This window comes from Cheilinus undulatus, linkage group 11 (genome assembly GCF_018320785.1).
Source record: "Cheilinus undulatus linkage group 11, ASM1832078v1, whole genome shotgun sequence".
Classification (NCBI taxonomy): Eukaryota; Metazoa; Chordata; class Actinopteri; order Labriformes; family Labridae; genus Cheilinus; species Cheilinus undulatus.
In genome coordinates, this window is record NC_054875.1 from 6,988,850 (window position 1) to 7,005,801 (window position 16,952).

The 16,952-nt window shown below is 38.6% G+C and overlaps 1 protein-coding gene across 1 annotated transcript in view; it reads right to left on the bottom strand.

Moving 5' to 3' along the window:
• LOC121517260 (vitamin D3 receptor A) overlaps positions 1-16,952 on the bottom strand; it is a 140,249-nt gene that overhangs the window by 21,179 nt on the left and 102,118 nt on the right. Inside the window, exons 5-7 of the mRNA XM_041798904.1 lie at positions 4,012-4,196; positions 2,195-2,294; positions 831-1,008 (exon numbers count right to left, since the gene is read on the bottom strand). Coding sequence (XP_041654838.1) covers positions 831-1,008; positions 2,195-2,294; positions 4,012-4,196 — 463 coding nt within the window. The remainder of the gene's footprint in view (positions 1-830; positions 1,009-2,194; positions 2,295-4,011; positions 4,197-16,952) is intronic.

A 16,952-nucleotide genomic window follows, 5' to 3' on the forward strand; every position in this document is an offset into this window, starting at 1 on the left:
TTTACCGTAGTGTATCACAACATATAAAAACACGTATGCATTATGCACCCCCATCTGGCAGATGCGTCTTCCCCGTCATTTTGAAACATGGTCTCTGTATATGCATACATTTATAAACTTAGCTCTTAGCTCGGCATGTGGTCATGAAGCCACAGTCTGTTCCAGTGAATTCTTGGAAGAGCTTGTTTGTTTGGGAGGAATAATAGCATTTCACCTTACCCAATAACGTGCTGCGAGTGAGTGGGTAGGAAATCAGCATGCTGTGTGTGTGGGCAGCTTAGCCTGTGTGCCTGTACGTGCTGCTGGTCTAATGCACCTGAATTTACCAGTCAACAAATGATTACAAGAACTGTGTGAAACAGCCGACTGCTGCAGGGGTAATAAAGTTTAATTTTCAACATGGCTAAGGTATAATATATAGCATCAGGCGATTATCTTGCAGCCATACCAAACACTAAAAAAACAGAATAAGGGATTAAAATATGAATTGTTTAGTTTTGTTTATGAAATGGCAGATAATACTGCAATGTGAAATAAACCTTGCAATTTGGAAGATGGAACCAGAAACTTTGCATTCTACTCAGTTAACGATTCACATGATTAGCCCATAAGCATGCATATTTATTTTCAGTTTTGGATCATATTTGAAATAATCTTTGATTTAAGAGGCATGATGGATTCTTCAAACCCCACTTAACAAATCTAATCATTTCTGACCTTGATGATTCCCTTGATTAAATAGTGAACAGAAGACCATACAACACAGATAGCTCAAAACACCAGCTCTTGTCCTACCTTACAGTAATGATTAAAGTGCTTTTGGTTTGTACCTGAAGCCAGGGATCATCTTGGCAAAGCCTATGACCTTCTGGATGCTGTAGGAGACCAGGTCAGCCAGATGAGGCAGCATGGAGAGCTTGCTGTCCTCCTCACTGGAGTCTGGACTGCTCGCCCCGTCCTGGTACATCATTAACAGGTTGCTGAAGTTCATTTTGGTGTCCACAGACTCTGTTCGAGGAAGGGATTACAGACAAGGCGAGTGATCAGCCGGAGAGCACCGCGATGGGGTAAGGAAGTGATTAAAACACAGAAATAGCAATGAGCTGGAGAGTGAGCTCACAGCCATGACAGTATACAAAAAGAGTTAGACAACACCTTAAAGTCATTTCCTGACATTCAAATATAAAAACAAATAAAATGGTGTTTAAATAACTATTTCTATGATACTCCCATTGTGGATGATTCCGAAGTGATGCAGCAATAACACATCAATTATTGCATTCTGGTGCTGCTTGTAGGTTTTCCAGCTGTTATTTTAGTTAAAAATGTAAATACATTCATGTTGAGAATGGTTTATAAATCCCTTTACAAATAAAAAAAATTGGGTAGCACCGATGTATCAGTCTAACATCAGCATTGGCTGATATCAGCCCTGATATATTTCAGAAGCTCCATTCCCTCCATTTCCCATCAATACAAAGACACACATACATAACCATAAATACACTGTTAACACAATACAGTAACAACAGTCCATGCACACCAAAATCTCATAACTTAAAGCGAAAAAAAACATGCACACATGCACATGTACACATAATCTACATCTGTACATACATGAGTAAATACAGGATCAAGAGCAATACAGGCCAGTAAATCTATCATTTTTTTATGAGTGTCTTCCCAACAGAGATATCTTTAAGTTAATACTACATATGATAGATTTGAATAATAACACAATAAGAGAAATAAGACCTCTTGTAATTCCAATATTGAGCTGATCAGTCCTCATTATGATAGTTCTGTTTCAACAAGCAAACTTTATCTGAATAGGTAACTGTTTTGCAATTATTTTGTGACACAAAGAGCAGGAAGAAAGACAGACCAAGGACAACACACTGATTAGAGGTGTATAAAACATGAAACATAATCAGTATTTTGATGAAACATGTTAGTCCAGGTACAGGCTCACACGTCCTTGCTTCTAAATGGATCAGCCTTGTTCATTATCTGAGTCATAACCGTACAACCTTCAACGCTGAAGGGGCCATCATTCGTACACTACCAAGAATTACTTCTAGAGTGTGCTTTAATTATTAATCAATAGATCTTTTCATGGCTGTCCTTGGTAAAGTTAACCCTGAAGAATGAAAGAAAGCAAGGACAGAGGAGAGGAACTGATGGTGAATCTCACCGGGTGAGTGGTTGAATGAGTCAGAGGAGGCGTCAGACAGAGAGTGAAGGGAGGCGGCTCTGCTGGCACTGCGTGTTACTGGGCCTTCACGCACTGGAGGCTGCGGATACACACAGAGAAACACAAATATTAATACAATCGCAGCTTGGTACACAGAAGCCTGGAGCTTAGGGATCTAATCCTGTACAAGAACAGATAATGAGCACACACCGGGAGACTGTTTCCCACAGCGGGATCAACAAGTTACCTGGAGAACTTGCCCATGTTCAACATCTGAGGAAGTTCTAGGATGTCTACTTAAAGACATGGATTTTTTTTTTTTTAATCAAGTTGGGATGACAAATCTGTCCTACTGTCCTTAGTGCTCTCAACACTGAGGTAACAACACAAAATCCAACTTAAAAAATTCAGAACTGACCATTTGAATCTTGCTCAGTGAAACAGGCTGTATACTGAAGTGGTCAACTTAAACTGTAAGAGAATCATGACACATAAAACCAAAAGTAAAGGATTTTCTGTAATGCTACAGTGTGCTGCTTAGTCTTTTTGGTAATGGAAAGAAATCACATGCTTACCTAGCTGAGGCATTTTGCAAAAGTTTTTCCCTGACTTTAACAACCAAACGCATTCCCTTTGTGTTATTTTAAGTGCACTAATATTGTGATTAAAAATCAAATATTTTAAGTTTTTCTTATCCTTCTAAAAAAAACTGTTGGTCAATGCATGAAAATTTCCCATTTCATAGTTGGCACCATTAGGTAAGGGGTTCTGGAGAATATTCAAGCACCAAAAATTTATCTTCCTGCACGCTTATCTATTTTATGGAACCATATTCTTAAATTCCTGCTCCACTTTAAAATGATGATCTTTGTGTCCTCTTTTGTGTTTTCAAATCTATTTAAGCTCATTCCCCATCACCTCTCTTTTCTTGTGCTCCTGAGAAAAAAGGCAGATTTTTCCAAACCTTTTCTGGTCAATACCGATATACTGTTAAAAAATATATATCAATAAATAAACGATTGCATCCTCTGCATAGAGGAGAAGCCAGTCTTGTAGTTTTATGTTTTGGGCTTCACTGAAAATGTTCAGGGCTCACAGTGGGCCTCCTTGAGTGTATGGCATCCATGGCGAATTTTCATATCTGCTGAGACTGATATTTAGCTTTTTAAGCTAATATCTAGATATCTAGTGATAATACCGCGCGTCCATAATCACAGCTTGCCCCACCAATCAGAGAAGTCACTCTAGGATTGAGGGTACTGTAGTACTTTAGCTGAGGTTAATGTTAAACCATGTTTTTCTTAAAAAAGATTGATAACTTATGAACTTTTGTCCTCTACAGGGAAAAAAACCCATCATTTCACACAACAGTAGCTCATAGTACGTCAACTAGGATATTTTTTGACATTATGTCTAAAAATCAAATCTACTTGGAAGAAAATGAATATGTTTTTTACTTCCTGAACCATGCTGTTGAGCTTTATAAAATGAGATGGTGGTCTTTCTAACAATTTCAGCTTATTACACTTCTTTGTTTTTAACATCCTCAGCTCCAAAGACATACGTTACCATAGCAGCAGCCTGTTATTTTTTAATTGAATATCCAGCACAATATTAAATGTCACTTGCTATGATTAATAAAGCGTGTTTTGTTTCCTTTTTTCAATCAACTTTTTACTGGAAATGAAGCAACGTGGCCTCTTCTGCTCCCTGACATCATGAGGAGCTACGCCCAAATTCATGATGAGGACCAAACTGATTTTGTCAACAATGCCTGTGTGGTTTTGGTAATAAAAGAAACTCTGCACTGGACTCACCCTGAAGCGGGTGAAGTCCGAGTAGGAGGCATCGTAGGTCTTGTGATGAGCTTCCACCAGGGAGGAGATGATCCGAGCCTGCTCATCGTTCAGTCGGGGCCTCATCGCCTCCCGGGCAGCCTCCTCTTCTTTTCTCTTCATGATCATCTCTTTTTTCCTCTGAACCTCCTCGTCTGTCAGGATAACTGAAATAAAAAACAGAGAATTTTTTTAAATAAACAGAGCAAAAAGATAGTTACAACTTCAACAAAAATTGCTCAAAATTTTTTTTGCCTCCCACTTTAAAAAGAAAGTCAGGTGACCTTTTGTACAAGCACAATGTCAGAGTTTTTGCGTCAGCAACTGGAATAATGAACAAAGTTTGAGGATAAACTGGAACTTTTGAAATAGATGCTTGGGGGAATTTTCTTCTTTTGAGGCAACTTTTCAAAGCAAGTTTTATAAAGTAGGTGAAAGAGCAGTGAAGTTAGCTCAGATTGTCTCCATCTCGGACTACATGGACCATACATCGTTTTAGTTTGGCACGCAGAGGCCTGTCATGTCAGCTTCCTTTTCATACAGCTGATGCGGCGGGTGTTGGATGTTTAAGTGCCTTTTTTCTTATTCATGCAGCCGGAGCAGAGTCTGCAGAGAGAGCGGCACAGGGCTGCAGAATGGATTATACATACTGTTTATAGTGACTCTCTTAGGTTTGACAAGCTGAGAGGCTCTCATGGGAATTCCTGGGTTTGCGTGCCACTTCCACGTGTCTCAGTGCATTACATTACTTTCTTATACTCTCAACACTTATTATTTATGGCAGATCGCAACAGATTTATGTCTGTTTTGAATTTAAAACACTGTTACTCTGTTCTTAGATGATACATTGTTTTCTTTTCTTTTCTTTTTTTTTTAATACTTCACCTTTTCCAAAATCTGATCCATTTAGCCTTAACTTTTTTTTAAAGGGATCTTGATATTGATAGTCACTACTTACTCTTACTAAAAAAATAAACTTACTCAATCCAACCAAACACTTTATTCAAGCCAAGTTTTTGTTGTAACTTTCTTTGAGGCAATCCCCTTAACAAATTTTTAACAACTGCAAAAGCAAATAAAAAAATTTCTGTCAAAATGACAGTCATTTCTCTACATCAAATTATTGCGTGTTTCATGGGAACAAGATGCAGTGTTCACACATGTGTGGTAGTGGCAGTGTGGAGGTGGAAGAGGTGTGACAACAGACCAAAGCTGTGGACCTCTGGTAGTCCGTGAATTTCCCCCCTGACATCAGTGTTTGGTGTGGTGATTCACACAGGACAAGTGAAGTCTGCAATGTACTCAAATTTACAGATATTTCTGAAGGAAATAAGGGTGCTGCATGGCTGTAGCAATGAAAATGTAGCAATGAATAGTTTGGTAAAGCCCCCTAATCTACACATACAGCTGTATGAAAGTCAACAGCTTCCACAGTCACTAATTAAACCCATACACCTGACTGCTATGTCCACAAGTGGAGGGAAATTTTGTAGAACCACTGAAACCACCAATGTGCAGACAGTTAATTCTGACCACCAATCATGAGTCTGAGCTGTTGAAATTATGTTAGTTCTGATGCCAGAGTTAACATCATAGTAACCTCCTGGAGTGTGTCTATGTTTGCAGTTTACATTCCACACATCAGATATTTGAACACGGCCTGTGCCCTCTCTCGAGGTTTCATCCAGTGACATGCACCATGTACAGGCATGTATACTTACAATAATGCTTGGGATGCAGCCAGAGACAATTGCAAGGTGAAACAGCAAGTAAATCTCTGGCCTGACTTTTAAACTCTCATACAACTTCACTCAAATTTTACACAGCAAAATATATACAAACAGTACAACACTGACAAGCAATGAGTGACGGAAAATATACCAAAGATTGGATGGTGTTTGTTGAAATACATCTTTTTTTGATCTATGAAAACTGCCACTAGCTAGATTTGTACATACATTCCAAAAGATTATCTCCTGATATTTGAATGTAAATTGTCTCATGGGGTGTTTTATTCAGTGGAAGATGATTTTAAACTTGGTTGGCTGGATTTTTGTGAAATTCTGAGTAACTGACAAATTAAGTGAACTGCCCAGTATTCACACTACTTCCTGCCAGCCTTTTGGTTCATTTTCCATGTGAAGTCAGTGTGACCTGATGTCTAAATGCAGCAGGAAATAATCAGGAAAACTCAGAGCAGGTGAGCAAGCGGGGTGATGATCTTTATTTCATGCGACTGTTGCAAGACCAGAGACTGTATCGTTCCAAACCACAACGATGCGGCCGTAAAGAAACAGCTTCTTTTGTTTGGGTGTCTTCTCCTCTGTTCTTTTTTGGACAGTGTGATTGAGTGAAACTGCTGGTAGCATAGAAATAAAAGAAAAAAATTTAATCATACAGCTTTACAGCTGATGTCTTGTTCCATCTCCTCCCCCTGACAGGGACAGTCTTCCACTGTTAAGTGCATTCTTCAAGATTTCTGAAACAGTCCTTCTGAAATCATCTGTACTTTTAGAAGTGTCTATAAGAGAACAGCTATATTGGTTGTAAATTCCAACTTTAAAGGCAAATGTATGGATCTGAAAAATCTTAATGTTTAAGATGGCCATCAACAGCAGTTTGGTAAAAAGAGGAGCAACACAGCATGAATGTGTGATGTAAATTAACAGCAGAGAACAAGGCGGAACTGAGAACACAGGCTGGCCCTCCTGCTGTTAAAATACAGTGTGAATAACAGCATGGCTTCTTCCAAGCACTGAGAAGTGCAAATATTATCCTGTGGGTACTAAATATTCATCTGTGTTGGCCTGATATTTAAGACTAAATATTCATCTGTATTGGGCTGATATTAAAGACTGAAGACAAAGGGAGCACTGAGTTCATCATATCTCAGTCTTATGGATTCCTAAAATTACAATTTTAGGAGTCAGAGTGCAGGCTTTACCTCTGCAGGAGGTTCCCTATGTGTGATTAATTTCAGAACCCATCAGCAATCACCATCCTTTAAACCCTTGACTCTCAGTTGGTGGTTGGGACCCAAAAGTGGGTCATGATGCCATTTTCAGCGAGTCGCAGACATGTGCCTGGACAAAAATATAAGGCAAAAAGATGTTGCTTTTATTTTTGTGGTACTGTCTTCTGTTTTTGTTTGTGTTTTTGAAATTTTCTCCACAGTGGAGAAATATCATGGATTTTGAATGTCCAAAAAAAACTACATTACATTTAAGTCTAGTTTTAGTCATCTTGATGAAAACAAAACTTACTTTTTGTCAGTTTAAGTCATCACAGATCTGTTTTTTAGTCTTAGTCTAGGTTTTTTCATGGAAAAAAAAGCTGTTGAGGAACCTTTTCAGTCATAGTTTTAGTCTACGAAATTACCACTGCTGCTACGCTATGATGGCATTGTTTATAATGCAGCAAAATGGAATTTTGTTGATGTAGATCAGCACTGTCAGTCCGATGGTTGTTATAAAACTTGCATATATCAGACCAAATACCAATATTGGATTGGATGTGGCCAATCTCTGAAATCAATAATCATTTCAATACCATTTGGGGAGGCAGTCATAAGTGCCAACAATGTTCCAGCATTTCTTGATTCTCACTCTGACTTATTCTCCTGCATACACTAAAGCATGCTGACATTTGATTGGCCAATACAACTGACTTAATGTACCACATACAGAAACCAGCCCTCTTGAACTTGCACAAAAATGTACATGTTTTTATGAGGAAAGGAGATTGATACATGAAGTTTAAGAGCCCTTGAAGAGCTGCTTGTATCTGAAACACTTAGGCTGTCATCACAGCTTTGTGCTCTCAACACTTCTGATTTAGTTTTCTAAGTACAAGTAATGAACAAAGTCCTGCAGTTCAACGCTTGTCTTTCAAAAATCCCTCTTTAAGCAGCAGACTGATAGCAAACATGTGCATGTGTAAAGCAGCCACTGATGGTGTGAAAACAGAAAGTCAGTTCTTATGAGAGGTGATAAAATGCAAAACAGGCGGCTCAAATCATCAGTGTGTGGATTTGACATCTGTGATAAAGGGGTCTGGGAAAATCCTTCTCAACATTTCTTTAAAACCATTCTGCAAAAAGAGCCAATGTTAGTATTTAACACTACATCACTGTTAGTGTTTTGATTGATTTATAAGATTATTCAGGTCATGAAATGCAAAGCATGCATAAAAACTGTATGTCAGCACTAACTGAACAACTCTCCCATGTATACACACACATAACTTCTATCTATTAAACTGTGACATGCTCTTTACAGGTATGTTCCTCCCCTGTATGTTTCATAACATGATGTTTTTGTTGAAGTCAGAGAAAGACACAGGAAGAGGGTTACATCGTCTGGGTTTTATGCCACTGATGACAACAAGAACATACATGTTCCTCGTGCATGCAGGAAACTGCACAGATAATGATCAAGAGCAGATAACACAGAACTGTAGTTATATATATATTTCCACAGAATTTAAAACTAAACAAAAAAAAGCTCCATGACATATGCTGGTTGCAGTATTTAGCTGGTTCACAACTATCTTTCTTTGTTACACCATGGTGACCTAAAATTAGCACACAGGGAGCAACTAAAGAGTCAGTTTTAATAAATACAGTTCAGTTATATAAAAGGGAAAATCCTGCCTCTGTAGTTCACCGTGCTGCTGTAATGCACTGACCCCTGAATGCCTCGGCCCATATTATCCCTTTGACTCTCTGCCACAGTGACCGATTACCCATGAAGCACTCGACTGTGCAGACAGACGGACGGCACGACTGCCAGACGAACCACGACTGCCAGAAAGAGACAGGCCAGGAGCCACGAGGTCACGACACGCACAGATACAACGACAAGGCTTACAACCTGTTAGCCAAAGGGAAACCATTTTATTCCTCATATTTAACTTACATTAAACTTAGCTCCATAAAATGTGGCTATTTGTTTATGTTTAAAGGCAAGGCATGCAGCTTTTAGAAGCACAAAGAAACCCTATTCATGTTGACTAAATGCAAGAAATCCAGATAGATCATTTTTGAATAGATCAGACATAAAATTAATAATATTTATTCCTCAGTGGTCCTTTAGCCTTGAATCCCACCGCCAACTCCACAATGAAAGATCTAGCCCCAAATTTTTGCTGTTTTTCAATCAATCAGATTTATTTAACCACAGATACAGCTGGTTGGACCTCAAATAGTACAAAATGTGACAGAACAAAAAGACTACGGAAAATACCCCAGAGTTTCTGGCAAATGTGTCAGAGAAGATTCCAAAAACTTCCAGGGAAAAATTCCAGATAAAATTCCATAAAGTTTACACAATCCCACCTCATGGAAAAGACAACTGACTACGGGTCGACTACGTATCGGTCTGGCTGATTATTGAGGCCAATATTTGGCATGTGGCCAGTTATTGGCATCTGTGGCCCCTGTGTTTTATTTTACCGATGATCACTAAAATAATTTATCAAAAAGTGCACTACTTTGGCTCCACAGGGAGGTGTGTCGTCACCTCTGGCTTTAACTCTCCACAGTCTCAGCATATGTCCTGAGTACAACCCAGTCTAAACGGCTAGACGTCACTGTAGTACCAGCCAATCAACAGCTAAACCTGGGTACCACTGATACAGTGAGCAAATGGTATCGCTTCCTATTCTCCTGCTGCTACTGTGTTTATTTTCCTTCACGTTTTGATTGTGCTATTTTGCTTTTGTCACATCAAGTACACTTTATATGGAATTATCATAATAAATGCATATCAGTTCTAAATATCTATTGTCTGTCTCATGAACTTCTAATAATCTGTATTGGCCCTAAAAAAAACAGTATTGGTCAACACCTGATTGCTCCTGTGAAAAGTAGGGATGCACTAGCATGGACTATGGACTTTTGCTGATTTCCAATATGCCCATATTTAAAGATTCATTTTAGCCGATACTGATATTGATACCAATACTTAAATATGCTTTTCAGACAAGAAATTTCAGTCCTTTTGGACCCACTTTAAGGTTTGAGGAGGACCAAGGAAACAAACTTTAGTCCTTAAAAACACTTTAAAGTTGAAGGAATAAGAATAAAAAAAAGGATCTACACAGGCAAAACATTGGATGTAAATATCAGCAGAAACTTTGATACCTGCAGATACTGATATTTGCCTTTCTAAGCTAATATCCACCGATACAGATACCGGACTGTTAATATCATACATCCCTAGTGAAAAGTCCTGACAACTGGGGTTTAAAGTATCAGAAAATTCCTGAGAGTTTCTGGTTAAAAAGTCTTCAGAAAACTCCCTAAAAGTATGGGAAAATTTCTTAGCCTTTTGGGCAAAATTACCTTAAGTTTCTTAAAAGATCACAGTGAAAATTCCTTTGAGATTTTGGGTAAATTCACTATAAAATTTCCTGGGTTAATCAGGGAAAACTTTCCTCAAACACTACTTCTGTATCTTTTCTTCTGTCAAAAACTTAAAGACAGTATGACACATTTTTTTTAAAACTGCGTCATAGACTTTTTGATCTTGTTTTTTTCCTCAGCACACACTCATGACTCACTGTCAACAGCTCTGGGACCTCTTTTGGGTCTCGACCCATCTGTTCAGAACCACTGCTCTGGCACATTTGTTAACATCATTACAAAGTACATGTGCAGACAAGTATGAATACAACATACTTTAACAAATGGCCCTGGCTTTTATTTACTTAAGTCTATAAAATTATCCTGCCTTTATTAGGGACAAGCATGAATACGAGACAGGCCCTTAGCTATTTTCAAATGAAACTTGAGCACAGAAAAGATGGCAGGGACAATAAATTGTAAAGAATATCCAACTGTGTTAAAATTAGAATATTGATAAACAATCTAAAATACAAATTTGATCTTGCCTTTTACAGTAAAACAGCCCATGAATGCCAACCTGCTGCACCGTGTGGGAGAGAAGGACAGAGCTCTGTTGATAGAACCACTCAGGAGTGCTGTGCTGTCTGCACGCATCAGAATGCCTGTGGCTGGTTGAAGCAGATGTTGCAGCATAAAAACGTTGCACGAGTGATTGAAAATCACTGCTTCTTGTAATTTGAACATTTATTTCCATCTCTGAAGCCATCTAAAGCATGTGCTTTGCAACGTTTTCCTCCTTATTTTTGATCTTTTTCAATAATAACTACATAAGGCCTCTAATTGAAACCTTTCTTTGTCAAAATTTCCTGCAACACCAGGCTCGTAAAAGAGACTCATCCTTTAACTAGAATGGACTTTTATTCTAAGTTTTATGATACTTGAGCAAATTCATAACAAACCAAGAACAAAAGAAACAATTATCAACAGGAAACAGCGAGGCGCGTCCTAAGTGTAAGAACATTCGCAAGTTGTTACCTTGGGAATTCATAAATGCCTTTAATAATCTGTCAAAACAAGCCCAAGATTTTGAAGGCTTTAGAGAAATTCCCTTAAAAACTAATAAAGAAAGTTGAGCTAGTGCCTTAAGAGTGTAGAAATACAGTTATATTAGCTCTCCAAACATACAGAAGCACCACCTGGTGGCTTTAAGAATTAAAAAGAAAGCCTTTTAATAAAAATCTGCTTTAAAGAGATTTAAAATAATGAGATTGACAACATCACATCCTCAGACGGTCCAAGAGTCTTAAAGTTTCGTTACAAAGACTACAAATGTGTTAATAAGAGCTCAAAAGTGATTGAACATAATTCACAATAAACACAAGATTGCGCCTGAATGTTAATGGTAAGTGATGAATGCTCATCTTCCTTCATCCTTATTCTACTGCCCTACTAATGAGTAACATACCTAAACTCAAACAGCATTTCCACCTTCAACAGACCCAGCCTCAGTGCATGAAAATTCTAGTTCAATTTAATCTCCAACCCAACCAAATAACATCTAATAGGCCTTGGCAATAAACTCATTTAATGATTAACTATATGCATAAACAAATCTACATTTTGAAAAATGAAAACCCAGATTTTCTCTTAAACTTCCTCCCTTCTCCCCTCGGGCTTTAATGGCAAACTAGTTGGAAATGCGTTGTCAGAATGAGAAACATTTAGATCATTTAAAGCTAAGCTCACAATTTGTCTTCCTCAACACGCAAATGACACACATGCATTTAAGCCGGCGTGCAATGAAAACAGAGGTGATACAGCACCTCCCTCACAGACTTTATCGGGGCCGCCCATTCATCTGACCATTTAAGCATTTTTATTAACTTTATCCTTATAAGATTGTCTCAACAATCAATTTACAACACTGTCAGACCAAACAGCAAAAGTTTGATCAAAAAAAAAAAAAAAGAGTTGAGTGAACTTATAAATCCAAAATGGCTATTTCAGCTCTACTGTCTGAGTTGATTGTACATATTTTAGTTTTTAGTCACCAGTATTCATTTATTTTAAGTATGTTTTCTCATTGTATGCAAATTATATGACAGCAGTACCTCAATTTGCAGGCCTCCCAGAATGCCTTTGGGCATTAGACACTTTTGCATGAGTGAAGTTGCTCACTTGATTAAACAGGCCCCCATGCCAGGTGAAAGCAACTTCAATGGACAGTTTGCAATCCTTGAAATCCTGGACCAGTGTTGGTATAGAGAGATGAAGATTCTATTCAACCAGTCCTAGCACCTCACAACCCAAACATGAGACTATGGATGGATGGCAGAAGCTTATACATCAACCATGTCAGCAAGTAAACATCTCCCTTCACAGGTGTTTCATCAAGTTATGCCTCCTATGCATTTTTAGCAGTTTTATACGTTTCTGGCACACCGCACTCTGCAACATGATGATGATGCAACACTAAGTTAAATGTATGCAAACTGTAGGATGAAAATTCCCAATTAATGTAATAAATCTGCTATGTTGTTGAGATACTGGGGGATATTGTGGTGAAAATATGACAATACTTAGGCATTTACCACACATTTCAAAATCTATGAACAAAATGATCCTGATGTGATTGTGGGAAGCTAAAATCACGATTATACCTGTAAGCAGCACCAGCCTGTGGAAAGATGTGCAAAAAAGGACAGATAGTGCCAAGCCAAGATAACATACAGAAGTATTAAGGTCAGTGAATGACATTTTGAAACAGTCTTCACTTGACTGGTAGCAGGTGTAGAGCAGGTAAAACCAGAAGGTTTTGTTTAGCATGGGACAAGAAGTAACATCCTCTAACTTAGATTTAAATAGTCATGTCTTCATCTGTCAGTGCTGAAATTTCTCCGTTGTTTATCTGTTATCCTACAGTGATGATAAAAAAAAAACGACCATGAGGAAAGCTACAAGTTTAAGCCTTTAAAATCCCCAGTACATATTTGTATCAGGTATAAAAACACCAAATAAATACCTACTTGACAGTAAGTGCTAATCTAAGAAACCAATGAAATGACATGGTTAAGTCTAAATTAAATAGTGCTCAGATCAGGCTCTTCATACTAACTGCTGGTTGTTTTTCTTGAAGCTGTAACCAACTATATTTGAAGTGGATTTTCACTGATTACACTCTGGATTGCAACCGCAGAAGCAGAGTTATATAACCGCATAATGTGGGGAAGCAGACAACAACAACAACATTTTGGCTACAAGGGCTTAAAAGGGCAACTGAAAGAGTCTGACTGCTAAGCTAACCAAAAGGATTTACTTGGCTTTCACCGCTTTTTAACCCACCGTCATTAATTAGGCTTTGGCCGCACTCCAGTGTCCATCCTGCCTCCTAAGCCAGGAGCAGACTGCACCTCCCAAAAAAAAAAATCACTCCTTGTGGTGAGGACATCCAAGAATGCAGCACCAAGCCCGATCATGAATAGGCACAGTTTGGTCAAAGTTTGGCACGGTGCGTCAGAGCGGCTATTCTGAGGCCGGGAACATGATTGAACCAGTCAGCCTCCAGCCAAGTTAGAGCCCTTCGTGGCATCATTAAGGCAGGAGTCCACAAAAAACAACAGACCATCAAAAGGAACATCTTGACCACCCCGCAGAGCTTGGCAGAGGCGCAGCAGTTTACCAGGATAAAAAGTTTGCTGTTTGGAAAGTGACTGATTGGATGTGTGGATGTGGTGCCCTGAATGGCCAAGAGGGGCAATGAGAGAAAGACAAACAGTCCGACCAGGGGGGTCATAAAAAACACACGGGTTTGGCCAACATGGGGCTGGGAAACACATCAGGTTTTTAGGATAAATCAGTACAGTTTCAAATGAGAAATAAGGTAAGACAATTCAGTCTATATCAATACAGTTAATGTTAAGCTGAATGAAAAAAATTGCTAGGCCTAAAGCTCAGTCAAAAGCTTGTTTAAAATAAGGATGTTCCTAAGCGTCTGTTTCCCAATTTGGCTTATTTACATTTCGTTTAACCGACTAGTCTAAAGAGGAGAAAACCCTGTGGAAAACAGTCAAATTCTTCACAGGGTCGTTGTGTCAGCGGGTGTGATGTTAGCCTGATATACTCTACAGCAGGGCTATTCAATTACAAATTCAACCGGCCAAATTTTATAATTAAGAAATGTAGCTGGGCCAGATATGTTCGACGCCCAATAAGCAAATGGTAATGTCAAATTTTGAACAAATATAGATCAATCTGATGAAAAATATGCACTTTTTATTCATAGTCTCCCATTTAAATTTGGCAACATGACAAAAGCACATGAAAAAGTGCATAAAACAAATAAAGAAATAAAATAAAATTCTGTAAATAATAACTTTGGTCACATCTTACCTAGGCACATCTAAAAGTGCACAAAAAGTCAAATTGCACAGTTGTAACTACAGTTGAAAAAAAAAAGTTTTATACTTGGTATCTTGAAGCTACTTCTGTCAGCATCACTAGCCACACAGTGCATTGTAGGTAGACTGTTGCCAGGCTACACAGATGTTGCATTCACAATCTGAAATACTGTGGGAATTTAGGAAAATTTGTGAAACAGGTTGCCCTCTGCATCTCTGGCATGACCACAGGCTGGGCCATTTGGGCGCTGGTTCTGGGCCGCATGTGGCCCCCAGGCCACTAATTGAATAGGCCTGCTCTACAGCATGGCTAACATTTACAGCTAGCACTGCCAGCCTTTGTTCCTTTTTGCAGATTATTATCGTGCTTTGATATGTGGCCTCTTTTCACATCAGGTGAGTAGTGACACCTGAGTTCAACCCTCGACAGCCTACATACCTCTTTATTTTACATTTACTACAGAGAGGAAGGCAGAAGCCATTAACTGAAGCTACTGCGGCCTCTAGTGGCGGGAGGTTCATTACAGTTTAACAGAGCATTATAGACCAGGATTTCAAGCCTGTGCTCATAAAAAATTATAGATAATTAGTTTAACTGACTAGTAAACCCCACGCCGGCTAATCTGATCAACGATTTTTTTTTTTTTTTAAGATTTATTTTTGGCCTTTTTGCCTTTATTGGATAGGACAGTGGATAGAGCTGGAAACGGGGAAGAGAGCGGGGAGAGACATGCAGGAAATAGTGCCATGGTCCGGATTCGAACCCGGGTTGCCTGCGTATATGGCATGCGCCTTCACCACTCGACTACCGGCGCACCCTGATCAACGACTTTAACCGTACACATCCCTAGTTTAAACTAAGAAACACTAACAGTGATATGCTTATTGACATTGAGATAATCTACTTAAAAAGTTTAGTCTAAATGTGGATTATCTTTTTATTTATCTTACTCAGTTGAGGGGCAATAACATTACTAGTCAAAACTATGAAAGCACAATATTTGATTTTTTGTGGTATCTGATATGTTGCTTTTTCCAAACTTACTTTCGATTACACTGCAGATAGATTGACAGCTTTTTTATCGCAAATGCAAAGTCTCTACTTTAAAATGAGATTGAGTCACCATGTGTACAGATCTACTTTTCTCACCAGTGTTTAAGGCAGATATTTGATTTACACTGCTGATATGTGTGACCGTTATATCAGCTGTAAATATTAACAAAAATGTTCCCATCTACAAATATTTAACTTATTAAGTCAATATCTGCAGATGCAGAGATCATGCCAATTATGTGATGCAACAAAAATAGAGGCCCTAGATTTCCAATATTCATAACTATCAGTTCCATAACCATGCAGAGGCCTGAAAGTCAAAAAAGAAGCTTAAAACAATGGCGGCTACAATTGAACGCTATGTGGAGCTGTAGCACCAGGCATTTTCTTCTCTACACTCCTGATCAAAATTTTAAGACCAGTTGAAAAATTGCAAGAATTTACAACCTTTCTATAGCCCCTCAGACACAATTTAAATAGCTAAGATTAGACTGAGCCTAAACTTGGCTTCAGTGATTTTTCAGTCATTTTTTATGGTCTTTCTGCAAATTAATAAAAAAATAAATAAAAAAATACAGAGCTGTGATTTTTGGTCCATGTTTCCCAGCCCTAGAACAACACTGGTGATGCCAAAGACACACTGAGAAAGGGGGGAAAGGCAAAGTGTCCCTGTCGAGGAGGCCAGAGTTTCACAGCAGGTTTACTCATTAACCAGAAGGGCGACCAGTTTTACACAATAGATTCTGCTCACGCTCAGATCTGTTGTGATATATGTCACGCTGGATTTGGTGCAGAGCCAATATTTTTTTTACCCTGTCGCTCTGGGACTATGATGTTTAAGAGGTGAATTCAGGTCAGTCAGGCATCAGGGCACCCGCACATGCTGAGTGTGACGCAAAACAGCTTATCAATAGATCACAATGGAAGCGCGAACGGTGGCAGGAAGGCGGGGTGTAAAAACAACACATGGCAAAGAATTGTTGGTTTTTAATTGATGTGAGCTGAATCAAGTATCAGGAAAAGTGCCAAAAATTCATTATTTTATATATTTATATCAATAAGGACGATGGATTATGATTTATGGAGACAGGGTGGAATAAAAAATGTGAATTTCTTTCATGATAAA